The sequence below is a fragment of the Euprymna scolopes genome, chromosome 1 (assembly GCF_053919585.1).
Source record: "Euprymna scolopes isolate OS-2025 chromosome 1, ASM5391958v1, whole genome shotgun sequence".
Classification (NCBI taxonomy): domain Eukaryota; kingdom Metazoa; phylum Mollusca; class Cephalopoda; order Sepiida; family Sepiolidae; genus Euprymna; species Euprymna scolopes.
This window is the reverse complement of record NC_136482.1, coordinates 139487088-139503532: the sequence shown is the minus strand read 5'-3', so window position 1 is coordinate 139503532 and position 16445 is coordinate 139487088. Positions and strand designations below refer to the sequence as shown.

Sequence of the window (16445 nt, the reverse complement as noted above, 5' to 3'; positions counted from 1 at the left end):
ATCTAATCATTATTAATTACGCATATGTGCGGGCATTTAGAAAAAAAAAACGTGCGTGCTTTTCGCCTATACGTAACATTGATAAATATACAATGAATTATTACTATTCGTTTACTATATTAATCGAATATTTATCGAAATCGATATTTCTACAGGATTTGAGTGGAACCATTTTTTTTTTTTTTTTAAATCTAAGTTTAAGTTTAGTTCACCAAAAGTCGGTTTGCTTCATTTTAAATTCTGTACAAGAAGCAAAAGCACCTCAAAATAAAAACTGAAAGCAGTGGAAACTAAATCGAATGTTTAAAATAAAAATCTTATTAAAAATATAAACATGACTATATTTTGCATTAAAGCCCTCTAAACAAGCAACGCCGGTTAAAGATAGCTAGTAACTTATATAATTAGTTGTATAGCATTTTAAAAGGAAACAAGTTGCTATTAAATTTACATACGAGGGACGTTCCAAAAGAAATGCCTCCTATTTTTTATTCCGCCCAAATAGATCAGAAGGGATTGCAAACTACATTGTTATGATGACTGAACTTATGAATTCATTGGCGGTGTGAAACTCTTAAGAAAGCAACCCCTGTAATTGGCGTGCATCAGAAATAGAAATGCGTCATTGAATTCCTAGCAAAAGTTCATTAAGAATGGTGGTGTTGCCTATGTAGAAAAAGCAATTCTGGAGCACAAAAAAAAAAACAAAAGGTCACTCGTTTTAATAGTATCAGTTTCGTCTTCGTAGCGCTTCAACTTAGTTAAAAAAAAAAAAAAAGGCTTTACTTTTGGAACAACCCTCGTATTATTACTACTTCAACAACTATAAAGTGTGTATAACAACACGACACATCTACTAAAAAGAGATTATTGAACTGACCAAAATCGTCAAGTCAAATAAGGGTGTTCTTGCTTTTTTATAGGTGTAAAAAAAATCACAACCATAGAGATCGTTATTATTAATATAAAACAAGACTTGGGAGTGACTAAGATTCGAACTCTCAAAGTTAACAATTCTAAGAGGGAAAACTCAAAAGTACGCCTTCCTTGTTTAAAAATAGATGAAATCAACGTAAAAAAAAAAAGGTCTTGCTTTTTTAAAAGGAGATTTATATTTTATATCGGTTTTCACAGAAGGTCTGTTTAAAGTGAGTATAATCCAGCTGCCCAGATAGAGGACACCGGAAAGTATATATATAAAAAAATAAAATAAATAAACACGTTCGAACCCGTCGGTATTATTTGGCTCCACTCCAAAAGGAGAATGTAAAGCCTGGGAACATGACTAATCCGAAAATTAAGACCCGCTCATGAAAATTAAAATTAACCCCCCCCCCTCTCCGCTTAGTAGATTGTCGACCTGATATTGCCCTTAACCAAACTGATGCCGATCCAATTAGAATGCAATATATAAGCAAAGTTTAAAAAGGACAGAAGTGACCGCCATTTCAAGATAAAGCTAAAATATGAAAGGCTTGGAAAACAATTTGAAATAGCAAATATTTTTATTTACTTAATTTAATTGAATAAAAAGCAAGTGTTGAGTTTACAGTAAAAAATGACATGCTGATAATTTAAATCGTAAAAGTTCTACAATTAAATTGTTAGGAAACAATAACAAACAAAATTATTCAAATGCAAGAATTTACAGACAAATGATGCAACAATCTAAATATATCAGTTAAAAAAAAAACGTTTTTTGGTTTTGTTTTCAGTTTCAAGAGCTCGAGTTTTATTTTGTGTGGTCTTATTTCGGCTGTTGTTAGTAAGCGGATTTTACCGAGGCAATATTGGAAACCATGGGGACTGATCTATACAAGCACCAAAAGTAAATACTGTTACGAATTTGTAACTAAGCTAGGATGTTGTTCTTGAATGCAAATGTTAACACTTGGAGATGATGATGATTATTTATTGATTTATTTTGCAATTTATCTTGGTCTTAAATCTTTAAATAAAAAGTATTGAACAACATTAATACAGAAGAAGACCAACCAGTTGCAAATATTGGAGCATTATCCCTAGAAATGATAAATAAGGTATTTGGCTTTCATATTAAGATTTAAGTGCAGTATCTATTCTGATGCTATACTTAAGGTTGTCCTTAGGGGAATCCCTTCTACACTAAGGCAATTTTGATTTTTACCTACTACCAGAGTGCCCTTTTGGGGGGAGCTGGTTTCGCCTCACATTAAAAACTACCTTGTGTTACATTTTGTTCTCGTGAGGAAGCAAATAAATACAATTTAATAGATGCCTATTTAATTGCCACTCCTCACGAGCGCAAAAATAGGCACAGGGTCGCTTTCTTTCTTTTTTTTTTTTTTTTTTTTTTAATATGGAGTAAAAGGGGCTTAGGGGCACTCTAGATTTGGGACAAAAATAAAAATTGCTCCAGTCTACGATTACTCATCTGATTTAGAGCATAAACAGATACTACACTTTGAAATATTTGCACGAATTACAAGTTGCACGAATTAGGCACTAGGCCAATCGAAAATGTAGGTATAATGGGTGTCGTCGGTCAAATATTTTAAATTGTCGATGCTTATGCACTTTTGTTACCGTGCTATTTTTTTTTTTTAAATATTTTCAAATTTAATTCAAGTTTTACGATATCTTTTTTGGTACTTATGCACTTTTGTTATTGTACTGAAATAATTGTTAGGTGAAAGTACAGAATATTTACAAAACACACACCCTCCCTTCCCTATGTTAAGAATGGCTTTCTAAATAACATTATTTCAGTACGGTAACAAAAGTGCATAAGTATCAAGTTGTCTATCCTACTTGTAACCAGATACTATACTCTGATCCTAGCCCGAAGGCCAAGAAGTGTATCGTAAAGCAAAAAAAAAAAAGGGAAAGGAAGCATTAGTTAAACTGTAATATTAACTCAAGTCGTAGTAGTTGTAAATCAAAGAAAGATTTAAAAAAAAAAAGGTTTTAGAAGTAAAAAGAAATATGGTTGGTAAGTAGCAGTAGTAGTAGTCGTAGCAGTAATATCATCAGCAGCAGCTCAACTCCGGGCGAGCTTTACAACGCCTATCATTAAACAAGGGTCTGGGAGAGAAAGAGAGGGGGTATTATGGAAAAGAAGTAGCTTGCTCGAATGCATCGTCATCGACCCGATCAGCTCAGTGAATTCAGACCACAATGCATTAAGCATTCAGGAGCAAGGAAGAAGGTCCTACTTACTGCCTTTTTAATGCATTGTCCCTGTCCGCAATGTCCGTACTGGGCAGGTGATCCAAGTCACGGTCCGCCATCATGTAAACATCAGTGTGGGACTGCTGCTGTTGATAATGATGATGATTCTGCTGCTGCTGCTGCTGCTGCTTACTCCCCACGCATCGGTATCCAACATGGTGATGATAACGTCGTCTAAAGGGTTTCGTTATGAATAATAACAACGCCAGCAATGGTTGTAACCTTTGATTTATTTCTTCAAATGTAGTAAAAATCTCCTAATTACACTTTTAGGATATGACAGTCCCAGAGTCGTTTATTATTGCGTACAAATTAACGTTATTCTAAGGCGGAGTAGGAAGAGGAAGCAACATGTGAGGAAATTGTTGAATGCGAGAAAGGAGGAGGAGGAGTGAAGGCCATGTCAGCATACCACTGTATGGAGGGTTTCCCAAGATAATATATTTACGCTTCTCTTACGTATTATGCGTTTACTTTATGGGGGAAGAGAAAAAAATCGGAAATCGTCTTGGTGATAGCAGTGACGTCACTTGACGTCATAGAACGAATTTTTCCTTCTTATTTCTCTACAAAGGGCCGTGCTATTACTATTATGCCCCTACTACCACCCGATATCATATCTAAAATGGCTATAGAGCGCTGTGTCTGAACAACAACAACAAAACAAACATTGGGTTCAAATTCGATTCGCATGCATGACCCGCCCCTTCTTTAACTCTGGCACTCCTTTAGCCCCCCCCTCTCTCTCTCTCTCGCGCGCGCATGAGCGCGCTAGTGAATGGTTTTGACATAATTGCTTACGTAAATGCTTATATTGGCCATCGTCTTCGTAAAGGGGCAACGCGAAAAACACCAAATAAAGAATTTGAGTTCTGTTCATAGAATTATGATGCGTATAATTGTGGACGACGTTACATCGCTTGAAAATCATCATCATCATGATCATCTTTAATCTTTTGTTGAAGATCAGTTTATGAATAGCATATTGTATCTCGAGATTTTTCAATTGAAATAAAAATATCAAATAATGAAATCATTATGTGCAGTGTCCAGGTGCATTATAACTCATCAGAGTAGAATGTAAGTTTTAAAGATTTCTTTTCTAATTAAACAAGTACGTCCTAGGATGGTGTGCACTGTGCAGTTGCTACATCTGGGCAGGAGCTGCTCAGAGCACCCTATCCTAACTTAGTAGGTGATGCCCTTTTCTCTTCTCTGCAACCTTTTTTTCCACAGAAGAGACGTTGCGAGTTTGTCTCTGCTCTATCATTATTTTCATGTCAAGTGCTCGTCTGAGCTCCAATCTATGGTCCCCTCTCGCCAATCTTTCACAAAAAACACTCGTCTAGCCAAAACCACTATGAATACTTTCCCCCATTCTTTATCGGTGCCTAAACATAAATGTGGATTCCATAAACAAAGCTTTTTTCCTAGAACTGCCCGCCTGGCCTGTGGAACTCTGTTGCACTGGTCTGCTTTCCAGCTGACTTCTATGTCTTCAAGTTCAACATAAACAAGCTCTTATTGAACCATATTCTTAAATAATCTAATTATACCAAATTTCCACTACTAATGATTATTACACTACTGTCCCAATGAATACCGTACATACATTAACCCTTATCAAATAAGTGGTGACCTCTTTATAAAAAAAAAACAAATTTTATCCAATACAGGTTTTTTTTTTTTTTACATAGGCATCACCACTTATCAAGGCCAAGAGGCCACTCGAGGATAAAGGTTAAAGAGTGTACAGTAGAAATTGGACAATATAGTAATTGTTAGTAAATGGAAATTCGGTAAATTTGTTAACAAGTGGAACGGCTAATCAAGAACTTGTTTACGTTAGACTTGAAGACAACCCTGTAGTCAGCTGGAAAGCAGGAAAACGGGAAACAATTCTACAGGCGTGCAGTTCTAAGAAAGAAGCTTTATTCATAGAATCTACGTTTAGGTTTAGGCACAGATAAAGAATGGGGGGAATTATTCAGCTAAACGAGTGTTTCTTGTGAAAGTTTGGCAAGGGGGGACCATAGACTGAAGCTCAGTCGAACACTTTCCATGAAAATAATGATACAGCAAAGACAAACTCGCAACATCTCTTCTGTGAGATAGAGGTTGCAGGGAAAAGAAAAGGACAGGTACGAGGCTACAAAGTCTATTTTGAACTCTATCAAGGCAGGACAAGTTCTTTCTAGCAGCGCCTGCCCAGATGTGACAACAGTATTCCATCCTTGGACGTACCTGGCTCTTATATACATAGAAAATTGCATCAGCAGTGAGATATATAGATAGAAGGATCCCACCATGTTTCCAGCAGCCTTGGCAACAGATTTGATGTACGAGTTCCATTTAAGATCAGGAGTAAAGGTCAAGCCCAGAAGCTTGTCAAAACTTGAGGCCTCCTCAAGACAAGAGCCATTCATTTCAATTGATGCCAGATGTGGATCAGAACGTGGATGATGTAAAGAGAGAAGCTTGGTTTTAGATGCATTAAAAGTAACCAGCCATTCCTTTCCCCATTGTACCACGTGCTCAAGATCAGAGGAGAGAGAATCGGAGAGAACTTGGTCGTTTACTGTCTTAGATGTGCTACCATAAATGGTAGTGTCATCAGCATAAATTTCTACAAATGATGTAAGGATGTGATTTGAAAGATCATTAATGTAGATGAGGAAAAGAGTTGGACCCCTGAGGGACTCCAACATTAATACTGTGAGCTTCTGATTTTTGCCCATCAACTACTACTCTTATGAACCTATCAGAAAGAAATGATTTAATAATTGAGAAGAAATTTCCAGCTGGAGATCTTGTAATGAGTAACATTGTTTTATACATTGCCTTTGGTTTGATCCTATTAAAAGGTTTTGGTTTTAATTTAAGCATCACATTTACACTTTTCCCGCATTTTAGGCTGGGATTTAAGTGTAGTATTCTGTCTTGTGTTTTGGTTAGAGTAAGAGAGACACTTCTCAACTCTGACAATTTTTGTATTTGTTCTACTTCGAGGTACCTCATTTTTAGGAGCTGGCTATCTCCCATATTACTAACCGACATCTACCCTTATGGGAAGGCAAGTTAACAAGGAGGAGACTACTACTACTACTACTAATAATAATAATACTAATACTACATACTTAAGTGTACATTTTAGGTACTCATGTATCACAATCTGGATCAGCAAAAGATTTTATAATAAATTTGATTAAAGAAGTTTCAAGATCATTCGTTAGTTGTTCATGGACAAAGATTACGGAAAAATCATATAAAACTTTTTAAATCAGAATGTGTAGCTATTCTGCTCTTGTGCTTCACGATTGAGTACTTTGATTGTTTTATTTTTCTGCTGACACAAAATGTAAAAGCGCATCTTATTTTTCTTTTATTAATATTATTGGAATCTTTTCTTTTTTTCCTTGTACACATTTTTGGGAATTATTCCATGGATTTCTTGCTTTGGATTATTATGGACCATCTTCTTCCAATTACGTGATTTTCTTGGATTTTACTTGTACAAATGGAAATTCTTTTAACTTTCTTGAAGTTTTACATTTGGATTTTACCGTCACTGGATTTTTTATCTTCTACCAGACTATCCATTCGTGTGTAATCACCTTTTTCTTTACCATATTCCCTCTGCTTCACTTTTTTTGTTTTCAAGTAAGATCTTTGACTTACTTGTTGTTTCATCAAATACTTCTGCATGCAAAATCTGATCCCGCATTTTGCTAATTCTTACACTCTGATGAGAAGGAAAGTATTTCTTCGAAACTCCGCAGATTAAGGACTATCCATTTATCTAGTGTTTCCTTTTCAGATTAAATATGTTTTTAATTCATTTCAAAATGTTTTTTAACATATTTTATTAACTGTTTGCTCATATATATATATATATATATATATATATATATATATATATATATATATATATATATATTCATTCTTATTTATTACAGAGAAAATCACAGCATTATATCCATCATATTATTTACCAACAGTATGACGTAGGGAAACAACCAACCCTCAAGAACAAATATGCTGCTAAAAATAACCTGTAAATTTATAATTTCCATTAGACTGTGTAGGTGCTATGACCTGGGTTTTATGCTAAGATCAATGTGTAGTATCTTTGATTCATTGTTAGCATATGAAAATATCTGGGCTAGGGTTTTCTCCCTGCTTGTGAAATACATCATGTCTGCAGAAGGCAGGCTGGTTGTGGATGATGTTTTCATAAAAGAGAATCACAGTTCATGCATTTAACATAATTCGGGAGAGGGGTTTCTTTTTTCAGTGGTTGGTGGTGTCTGTCATACATCTGAGGTATATACTTTTAATGAAGGATTAGAATGCCATATTTGATCCCAAAATAGTTATGGTAGGAAGATCTAGAGGATCATATACTTTTGAGAGCAATCTGTCTGAACTAATGACTGGTTATAGAAAGATTTTGTGTCAATCACCTGGAATAAAAGATAGGAACATGGACCAATAACGTGCCTTCCTGTTCAAATATTTCTTTGCTAGTTAAAAGAGATGATATAGATTTCATACATTCTTGGACTATAAATTCATTATTCAATTAGACTATAAATTCATTATAACTGGTTTGTAGCTAAGTGTAACAAAGTGCAGACACACATATGACAGCAGCAGCTGTACAACAGCCAACGTGTGCAAATGACCAAGCTGTGTTCAATGTGACGTCATAGTGAGGAAAAAGGAAAGAAAAAGATTATAAAAAACAAACGTGGTGTGAGAAGGACAGAAATCGCACAAGAGCAACAGGGAAAGATGTTTCCTAAACATGGCCAGACAAAGACAGAGTACCACGTGTTCAACATGTCAGTGAGAAAACTTTTGAACAAGTGACAAGGCATTATTCTGGAAGCACTTGTGAATAAATATCTGTTGCTTCCACTGAAACAAACAGTCAATTCTTTCCTTGTCTTGGTTTCCTGGCAATTGCCTGCATACAATGTGTGGGTACCAAATGTTGGCATGTAACGACTATGTTACATAAGTAATTAGTCTAAACCAGCCGGATATTGGAAGTTGAATACCCCCTTACTGGAAATATGCAATTTTTGGGCTTGAAATCCTTTTTCAGTTTGCTCTAATGAAAGCAGTTACTAGGAGTAAGTTGTGGGTTAGTTTCAAAGTTTTTCCATTAGATATAGCCAGCATCTTGCACTAGATAAGACCAAGATGAGAAGCAGTTAGAAGATTAACTGACCCTGGGTAGTACATAGGGGAGGGTAACACCTAATCAAAGAACTAGTTAAGTGAGATTTATAATGTGAGCAAGTGTTACAAAAGCCAAGTTCGGATAGAAATATGTGGAAAGAGAAGTACCAAGATGGATGTACCTTGAAAGTACTGACTAGAGATTTATGAAAGATTTTAGAAACACTTCCAAGAGTGCTTCATGCAATTTTCAGACTCCCTGTCCAGGAGTTTAACTATTCGGCTGACTTTCCTTGCCTTGCTTGGAGCAGTTTCTTGCAAAGGTAGGATTACAGAATGTTTGGCTGTGTTGAAGCAGCAACAAATCGTCAGGACTTGATAGTATGCCTTATAAATTGTTTTTGAAGTTGTCACATATCTTTATACTGCTTCTGGCATGTGTGTTCAATTATTCGTTTGATAATAGGATTTATTCCTAGCCAGATGACCGAGAGAGTGATCAAATTGCTGAAGAAACTGCATAGGAATAGGGAGAAAGACTAGATGATTACAGGCCTATAACTGCTAAACACAAAGATAAAGATTTAAAGTTCCTATTGAAACAGTTGCACATTATCATTGCAGAATTGATTTAACCCAATCAAAACTATGCTGTGAAGAAGAGATTTTTATCCAATAGCTGTTGCAATGAGAAACAAACAAACAACTAAAGTACTCAATCATAAAGTGCAAACTGCTGTACTGCTTGGATCATCAAAATTGATTTCTTTTATTACAGTAACTAAAACACCATTCTGTTTTGACAATTTTCAAATCTTTACAGCATTTCGAGGACATTGATTTCATTTTGCTGAATCCAATGAAGGTCTACTTAATAACCATTTGTTATGTCTCTGTGCTGACAAAAGAAGAACTCTCTCCTATGCCTTCCGGAAGCGAATTACTTCCCTTACCGGAAGCGAATTATTTCTCTTTAGTTTTTATCCTATGTATGAAATGTAGAACACGTGGACTCACTTCTTCGCGTTGTTCTTAGTGAAATAAAGCTTACTTTAAGCTTACTCAGTTCTCCTGTCCTATTTATCACAATTTATTTCACTAAAGAACTATGGAGAAGTACCTGAAACCCGAACGCCTTGATTTGGAACCCACAAAGGCGGACGCAGCCGATATATGGCGACACTGGAAGAGGTCGTTTGTTATATTTATCGAGGCGGTTAGTGGTCTGCAACTGACAGATGAGTTAAAACTCAATTTATTAATCAACCTGGTGTTTCCAGCGATTTATAAACACATTTCTGACGTTAATGACTACCAGACAGCTATGAACACCCTAGAAGAGGTTTTTGTTCAACCTAAAAACAGCATCTTCTGTCGTCATTTACTGGCAACTCGTCGTCAACAAAGAAACGAAAGCGTGGACCAGTATTTACAGTCCTTAAAAGAACTTGCTAAGGATTGTGACTTTCAGGCTGTGTCGGCGATACAAGCGAGGGATGAATACATCAGGGATGCATTCATAAACGGAATCGAGTCATCCCACATCAGACAGAGGCTCCTGGAGAACAAGAAACTCGACCTGCATACTGCGTTCGACCAGGCTCTCACGCTCGAGACAGCTCAAAAACAGTTGTCATCGTACGTTCAGTCAGACTCCTTGACTGCGTCGAGATCTGCAGTCGGAACAGAAGAAGACGACAACCAGTCTAGATGCGAGGAGCAACCCACAGTAGTGTCACTCTCAGGACAGAAATGCTTCTTCTGTGGAAACCCAAGGCATGACCGGGCGAGGTGCACCGCCAGAAATTCTTTTTGCAAAAACTGTAAGAAGAAAGGGCATTTCGCTCGTGTCTGCAGATCGCCAACGGCTGCTGCTGCTGCTGCTGCTGCTATAAACTATGGTGAGTCTCTTCTTGCTTCGTCAGTTCCTTCTCTTAACTTTTCGGAGAGTCTCTCTCGTTCGTCCTTATGGGGAAAAATCAAAGGTGAACCCATGAGGATACTCATTGATACTGGGAGCTCAGAAAATTTTATCCATCCTGACAAAGTTAAGGTACTCGGGTTAACGGTCCTGCCAAGTTCCGAGAAGATTTTGATGGCTAGCAGTTCTTATTCGTCCTCTACTCTCGGTCATTGTGTTGTATCTCTGGGTCTGAATGGAAGGGAGTACGATAATGTCAAGTTATCGATTATGGCCAACCTGTGCAGTGATGTAATTCTCGGACATACATTTCTGAACCAACACTCGTTGGTAGAAATACCTTTCGGAGGACCCCTCTTCCCTCTCACTGTTTGTGGGCTTACCGCCATTAAAAATGTCCCTTACCCGTCTCTCTTTACAAACTTAACCCCAGACTGTCGCCCAATTGCGGTTAAATCCAGGAGACATACCCTACCAGATGCCAAATTTATTAAATCGGAAATAACCCGCATGCTAAAGGAAGGTATTATAGAGCCCTCTCAATCTCCATGGCGAGCCCAAACGCTTGTAGTGACTCCTGAGAATCACAAGAAGAGACTTGTTGTGGATTACTCTCAAACGATAAACCGTTTCACTCTCCTAGTTGCCTATCCTCTTCCTCGAATGGGGGACATGGTAAATGAGATTGCCACTTATCAAGTGTTTAGCACTCTTGATCTAACTAGTGCTTATCATCAAGTTGCAATCAAGCCGGAAGAATGAAAATACACAGCCTTCGAAGCTTCTGGATCCCTGTACCAGTTTCGGCGAATTCCGTTTGGAGTAACCAATGGAGTAGCTAGCTTCCAACGAGTAATCGATGATATCATCAAACGAGAAGACCTTCGAGGAACCTTCACCTACATCGACAATGTTACAGTTTGCGGAGAAAATCAGGCAGATCATGATGCTAATTTAAAATGTTTTATGAAGGCTGTAGAGAAATATGGACTGACACTGAATGAAAGCAAGTCACTACTCTCTTGTTTCAGTAGACTTGCTCGGCTATACAATAAGAAAAGGTTCAGTAAAACCAGACACTGACAGGCTTAAAGGGTTGATGGACTTGCCTGTCCCTCAGGATTCTCCTTCTCTTCGACGAGCTATGGGAATGTTCTCCCACTATTCAAAGTGGATATTTAACTTCTCTGAGAAACTACATCCCCTAACTAAGATTACCAACTTTCCCCTCTCTAAGGAACAAGCCGACGCCTTTAGGGACCTAAAGAAAGATATTGCTAAATCCTCTCTAGTAGCCATAGACTCCTCTCTTCCCCTTGAGGTTGAAACTGATGCCTCAGAACATGCCATCGCTGCCTCTCTGATCCAGAACTCTCGGCCAGTGGCCTTCTTTTCCAGAACATTAACCTCCGCTGAGCAAAAGCACTCCTCAGTGGAAAAGGAGGCCTATGCAATTGTGGAGGTGATCCGAAAATGGCGACATTTACTGCTCGGGAAGCATTTTAAGCTAACCACTGACCAAAAGTCTGTCTCTTTTATGTTCGACCCTAAAGGAAAGAGCAAAATAAAAAATGCAAAGATAACAAGATGGAAGTTAGAACTTGCCTGTTTTAGCTATGATATTGCCTATCGACCAGGGAAACAAAATGTTGCTGCAGACACTCTGTCTCGAATTTGTTCTTCCGCCACCTCCGCTGACAAATTACACTCATTACACACAGACTTATGCCATCCGGGGGTAACCAGGATGCTACATTTCATCAAAACCAAAAATCTGCCGTACTCTGTGGAGGAGGTGAGAGCTGTTTCGAAGACTTGCCAAGTATGTTCTGAAGTAAAACCTAGGTTCTTTAAGTTGGCACCTCAGATTCTCATTAAAGCAAGTCAACCATTCGAAAGAATAAGCGTGGACTTCAAGGGGCCGTTACCCTCAAATTCTCGCAACCGGTACCTTCTGACAGTGGTTGACGAATACTCTCGTTTCCCCTTCGCTTTCCCCTGTGCTGACATCTCAGCTGCTACTGTCCGAAAACACCTAATTAGCTTATTCTCCATGTTTGGAAATCCTTCCTTTGTACATTCTGATCGTGGAACAGCCTTCATGTCAGACGAACTAAGAGAATTCTTACTTTCTCGTGGCATTGCTGCTAGCAGAACAACTGCCTTCAATCCTCAAGGTAATGGACAAGTGGAAAGATATAACGGTATTATCTGGCAAACAGTGAGTCTAGCTCTACGCTCAAGAAATCTCCATGTTACAAATTGGGAAAGTGTGCTAGATGTAGCCCTCCACAGCATCCGCTCATTGCTTTCCACCTCTACGAACAGCACTCCTCACGAACGTCTCTTTAATTTCCAAAGGAAATCAGCCACTGGGAATTCTATGCCCACCTGGCTAACAAATGCTAAATCTGTTCTTTTAAAGCGACATGTACGCGGGAGCAAATACGAGCCCCTAGTCGAGCCTGTAGACCTACTTGAAGTCAATCCTAGCTATGCTCATATCCGTTTCAATAACGGACGGGAGACGACAGTGTCCCTACGCCACTTATCTCCATTGGGTGATAGATCGAGCATTCTAGAGGCAGAAATAGATCCCGTGCCGGAGAACCAACAGCTAGAGGACGTACCTCAGCAGCCCGATTCGGACCCCCTGCCACGAGTGCACGAAAACTCTCCCCTCGAGAATTCGGTTCCTACTTCCCCCCAATCAGACGATCCACAGAGGAGATCATCGGAGGACAATGAGGTGCCGAATCTTCGACGCTCTACTAGAGTTCGTCGAAGCCCCCAATATTTAGCTGAAAACTATCTGCTTTGAACTTTTCTTTTCTCTTTTGCTTTGCAGCTTAAACAGAAACCCGCTCCTGCAGTTCCTGGTAACTCTACATCCTAAGATCATCATACGGCCTCGGATTCCTCTGAGTGGCGGAGAATGTGCTGACAAAAGAAGAACTCTCTCCTATGCCTTCTGGAAGCGAATTATTTCCCTTTAGTTTTTATTTTCAAATGTTGTAGAGTGATGATGTCACGATAAAAACACCAGTTTCTGATCAGTCACATAACCAATTTAGGGGTAAACATTTTTTGTTAGCCTGCCTACTAACCCCTTCCCTCCCTATTGGGCTTTGAAAGACTTATATTTTTAACTATTCTATTTGAAGTCCAGGGGATTGAATGCTGGTGTCTGGGTCTCCTTGAGGCTTTATTTGTCATGAAGTGATTCTACTTTTTTCTTTATTTTTTTTTAAATTTTATGATATCTTTTGCAAATCCACACAACATCACCTTACTATTTACTATATTAACATCAGAAGTTTCAGGTCAGACTTTCCTGAGACACAGTCCTTTCTCTTGCATAAATATCCTTTCATTCTTGCTTTCTGTAAAACTAATTTAGATTCTTATATTGATAGCAATGATAGAAATGTGGATAGTTATTTGCCTCTTGTCCATTTAGACTATTCTATGTATTTGATCCCCCTATAATACATGTTCCCAGTCTTGAATCTCATGGATGTCCTTTTTTCTGTTTGAAGTAGTCTTTGCTGCACTTCACTGTTTTCCTTTTTATACCGTTCCTCTTTTGACAGTGACTACTCTGTTGTTGATGTTATATCCAGCAGTATTGATAATGCATTACAACTTCATCCATTTAGCTTCATCTTTGTTTTTGATGACTCATCATTCTGACTGGCTCCCCAACTCTGATTGCACAGATTTTGCTGGCAAAATTTTTTTTTTGTTTGTTTGTCTCATGCCTTGTTCTAAATTGTCACCATCTCTACATGCTTTCCTGATAAGGACCTTCATCAACCATCTTTACTTGATCTTTTTCTGAATCATGTTCGTTTTCCTTTTCTCCTCCATTGGTTTCTTCTGATCATGTTATTGTTGATGTTGGGATTCATTTTCCATGAAGTCTTTTGATCATTGCTATCAATATAAGAATCTAAATTAGTCTTACAGAAAGCAAGAATGAAAGGATATTTATGCAAGAGAAAGGACTGTGTCTCAGGAAAGTCTGACCTGAAACTTCTGGTGTTAATATACTAAATAGTAAGGTGATATTGTGTGGATTTGCAGAAGATATCATAAAATTTAAAAAAAAAATAAAGAGAAAAGTAGAATCACTGGGTTTATATTACTATACACACAGATTCGAAAAAGTTGTCAAAAATAAATATATAACAAATAAATGTTATCAAAGACAAGATAAGTTACTTTTCTACCTAACTGGATACTTTTTTTGTGTTTTTATTTAATGTAAAATGTTTATTCAGCTCAAAAAACATCCAGTGTTTACCGATATATTGGAAAATTCAAAATGGCGCCGAACTCTCTGCTGAACACGGTAAGTTTGGGAAAATGAGTTAAAAATAAAAAAACTATATCAAATACTGTTAAAAACCCACCGAATATATGTCAGTGTATGTCTGGCGAAGCATCAAGTATTCAGCTACAGACAAAATTTGAATTACACTACAAACTCGTGTAGTGAGTTCAATCTTAGCTACGGCCGCATGTTACATTTATTGGTAGGAAGGTCCAACACTATTCCTTCTCTATCTTCCAGAGGATATTATTCAGAAAATTAACATGTATGCTACTGATATCACCCCCTATTCTGGTATTGCCTCTCAGCTAGCTTCCTCAGATCAGTTGAAATATGCACCAGATCTAGAAGTTGACCTGGGTCAGTTATAGACTGGAGTAAAAAATTATTTGTGTCGTTTAATTTGTTAAGACCCAACTCCTATTTTCAATTGTAGATGTATTCTTTTTTTTGAGATTCTTATAGATGGCTTTGCTCTCAATGAGAAATCGACTCTAAAATTTCTTGGTCTTTCTTTCTTATCAAATCTTTCTTGAAGTTCATATATGTTATATTGTGGTTTTCAATATAAGCAAAATAATAAATTTGAAATTAAATAACTGATCAAAAAACGAGTTAGGCAACACAATAAGGTTTATTGTATGAATAGTAGGGGTCAGAACATTGGTGGTAAAAAGATAGAAGCTTGGTTTTGAATGCGTTAAAATTAATCAGCCATTTATTGCCTCATTGCACCATGTGCTCAAGTTTGGATGAGGGAGATTCAGAGATATGTTTGTCATTTGACGTGTTGCCATGAGATTCAGAGAGATCTTGGCCTTTGAAGTGTTGCCAAAGATGGTGGTGTCGTCTGTTGTATGTTGATGAATGAACTTAGAGTGTGATTTGGGAGATCATTGATGATGATAAGGAAAACAGTTGGGTTCATAATGGATCCTTGCGAAACACCAATATTGATACTTTGAGCTTCGTACTTCTGCCCATAAATTTACTTGTATAAACCTATTGGAGAGGAATGATCCATTGGTTGAGAAGACGTTTCCAGATATTCCATGGTTGGACATCTTGTGAAGTAGATCTTTATGTCAGAACCTATCAAATGTCTTTGATATGTTGAGAGCTATTGCTCTAGAGAGGAAATCCTCATTGATAGATTCACTGATCCTATGTGAAATTACAGTCAGTACATCAACTGTAGATCTCACAACATGGATTCAATCAACATAATTATGACACACAGAAGACTAATTGGTCTGTACTGAGACGCATAAGACCACTTTGCAGTATTTTAAATACTGGGAAGACTAAGTGTTGGAAAGCATTTCTATTTTAGGTATCAACTGAATGTTATTGTTCTTAAACTATAGTGGAATTCAGCTCTGGAAATATGTCAATGAGGTGATGTTTGGTATCAATCCCACACAGTGTGTGCCACTGGATGTTCCCGATGTAATTGACAATATTGGCTAGGAAGAAATGAATGGTGTTTCTTGAAATCCTGGTGATAGCTGGAATGGTGATTTGGATGAGATGCATGTGAGGGGATTTTATGGAGTTGAGTCTTTTTCTGATCATGATCAGATTTTATTCTTCCAGCATCAGCTTAAGATTAAAAATAGCGATAACATTCCATGGATTTCAAAAATATGTGGGTACAAGTTGAATGCTTGTGCGTATAAAAGGGTGTCAAGTATGAGTACATGTTCTTGATTTTAACATGCTTCATATAGTTCTTGGTAATGTTGGAACTCAGCTCGGTAAAGGTAGCCTCTTAACTAGTTGAGTGAATGA

General features: G+C 37.6%; 2 protein-coding genes across 3 annotated transcripts in view; one reads left to right on the top strand and one right to left on the bottom strand.

Moving 5' to 3' along the window:
- The window catches only part of LOC145274123 (uncharacterized), a 194949-nt gene extending 191091 nt beyond the window's left edge, over positions 1-3858 (bottom strand). For both annotated transcript variants that reach the window (XM_080127326.1, XM_080127374.1), the window contains exon 1: positions 3199-3858. In XM_080127326.1, coding sequence (XP_079983452.1) covers positions 3199-3272 — 74 coding nt within the window. In that variant the 5' untranslated portion in view covers positions 3273-3858. The remainder of the gene's footprint in view (positions 1-3198) is intronic.
- Positions 3859-9505: 5647 nt separating this feature from the next.
- LOC145281787 (uncharacterized) lies at positions 9506-11080 on the top strand. Its single transcript, XM_080132220.1, has one exon. The coding sequence runs from the start codon at positions 9506-9508 to the stop codon at positions 11078-11080; it is 1575 nt and encodes a 524-aa protein (XP_079988346.1).
- Positions 11081-16445: the final 5365 nt, after the last annotated feature.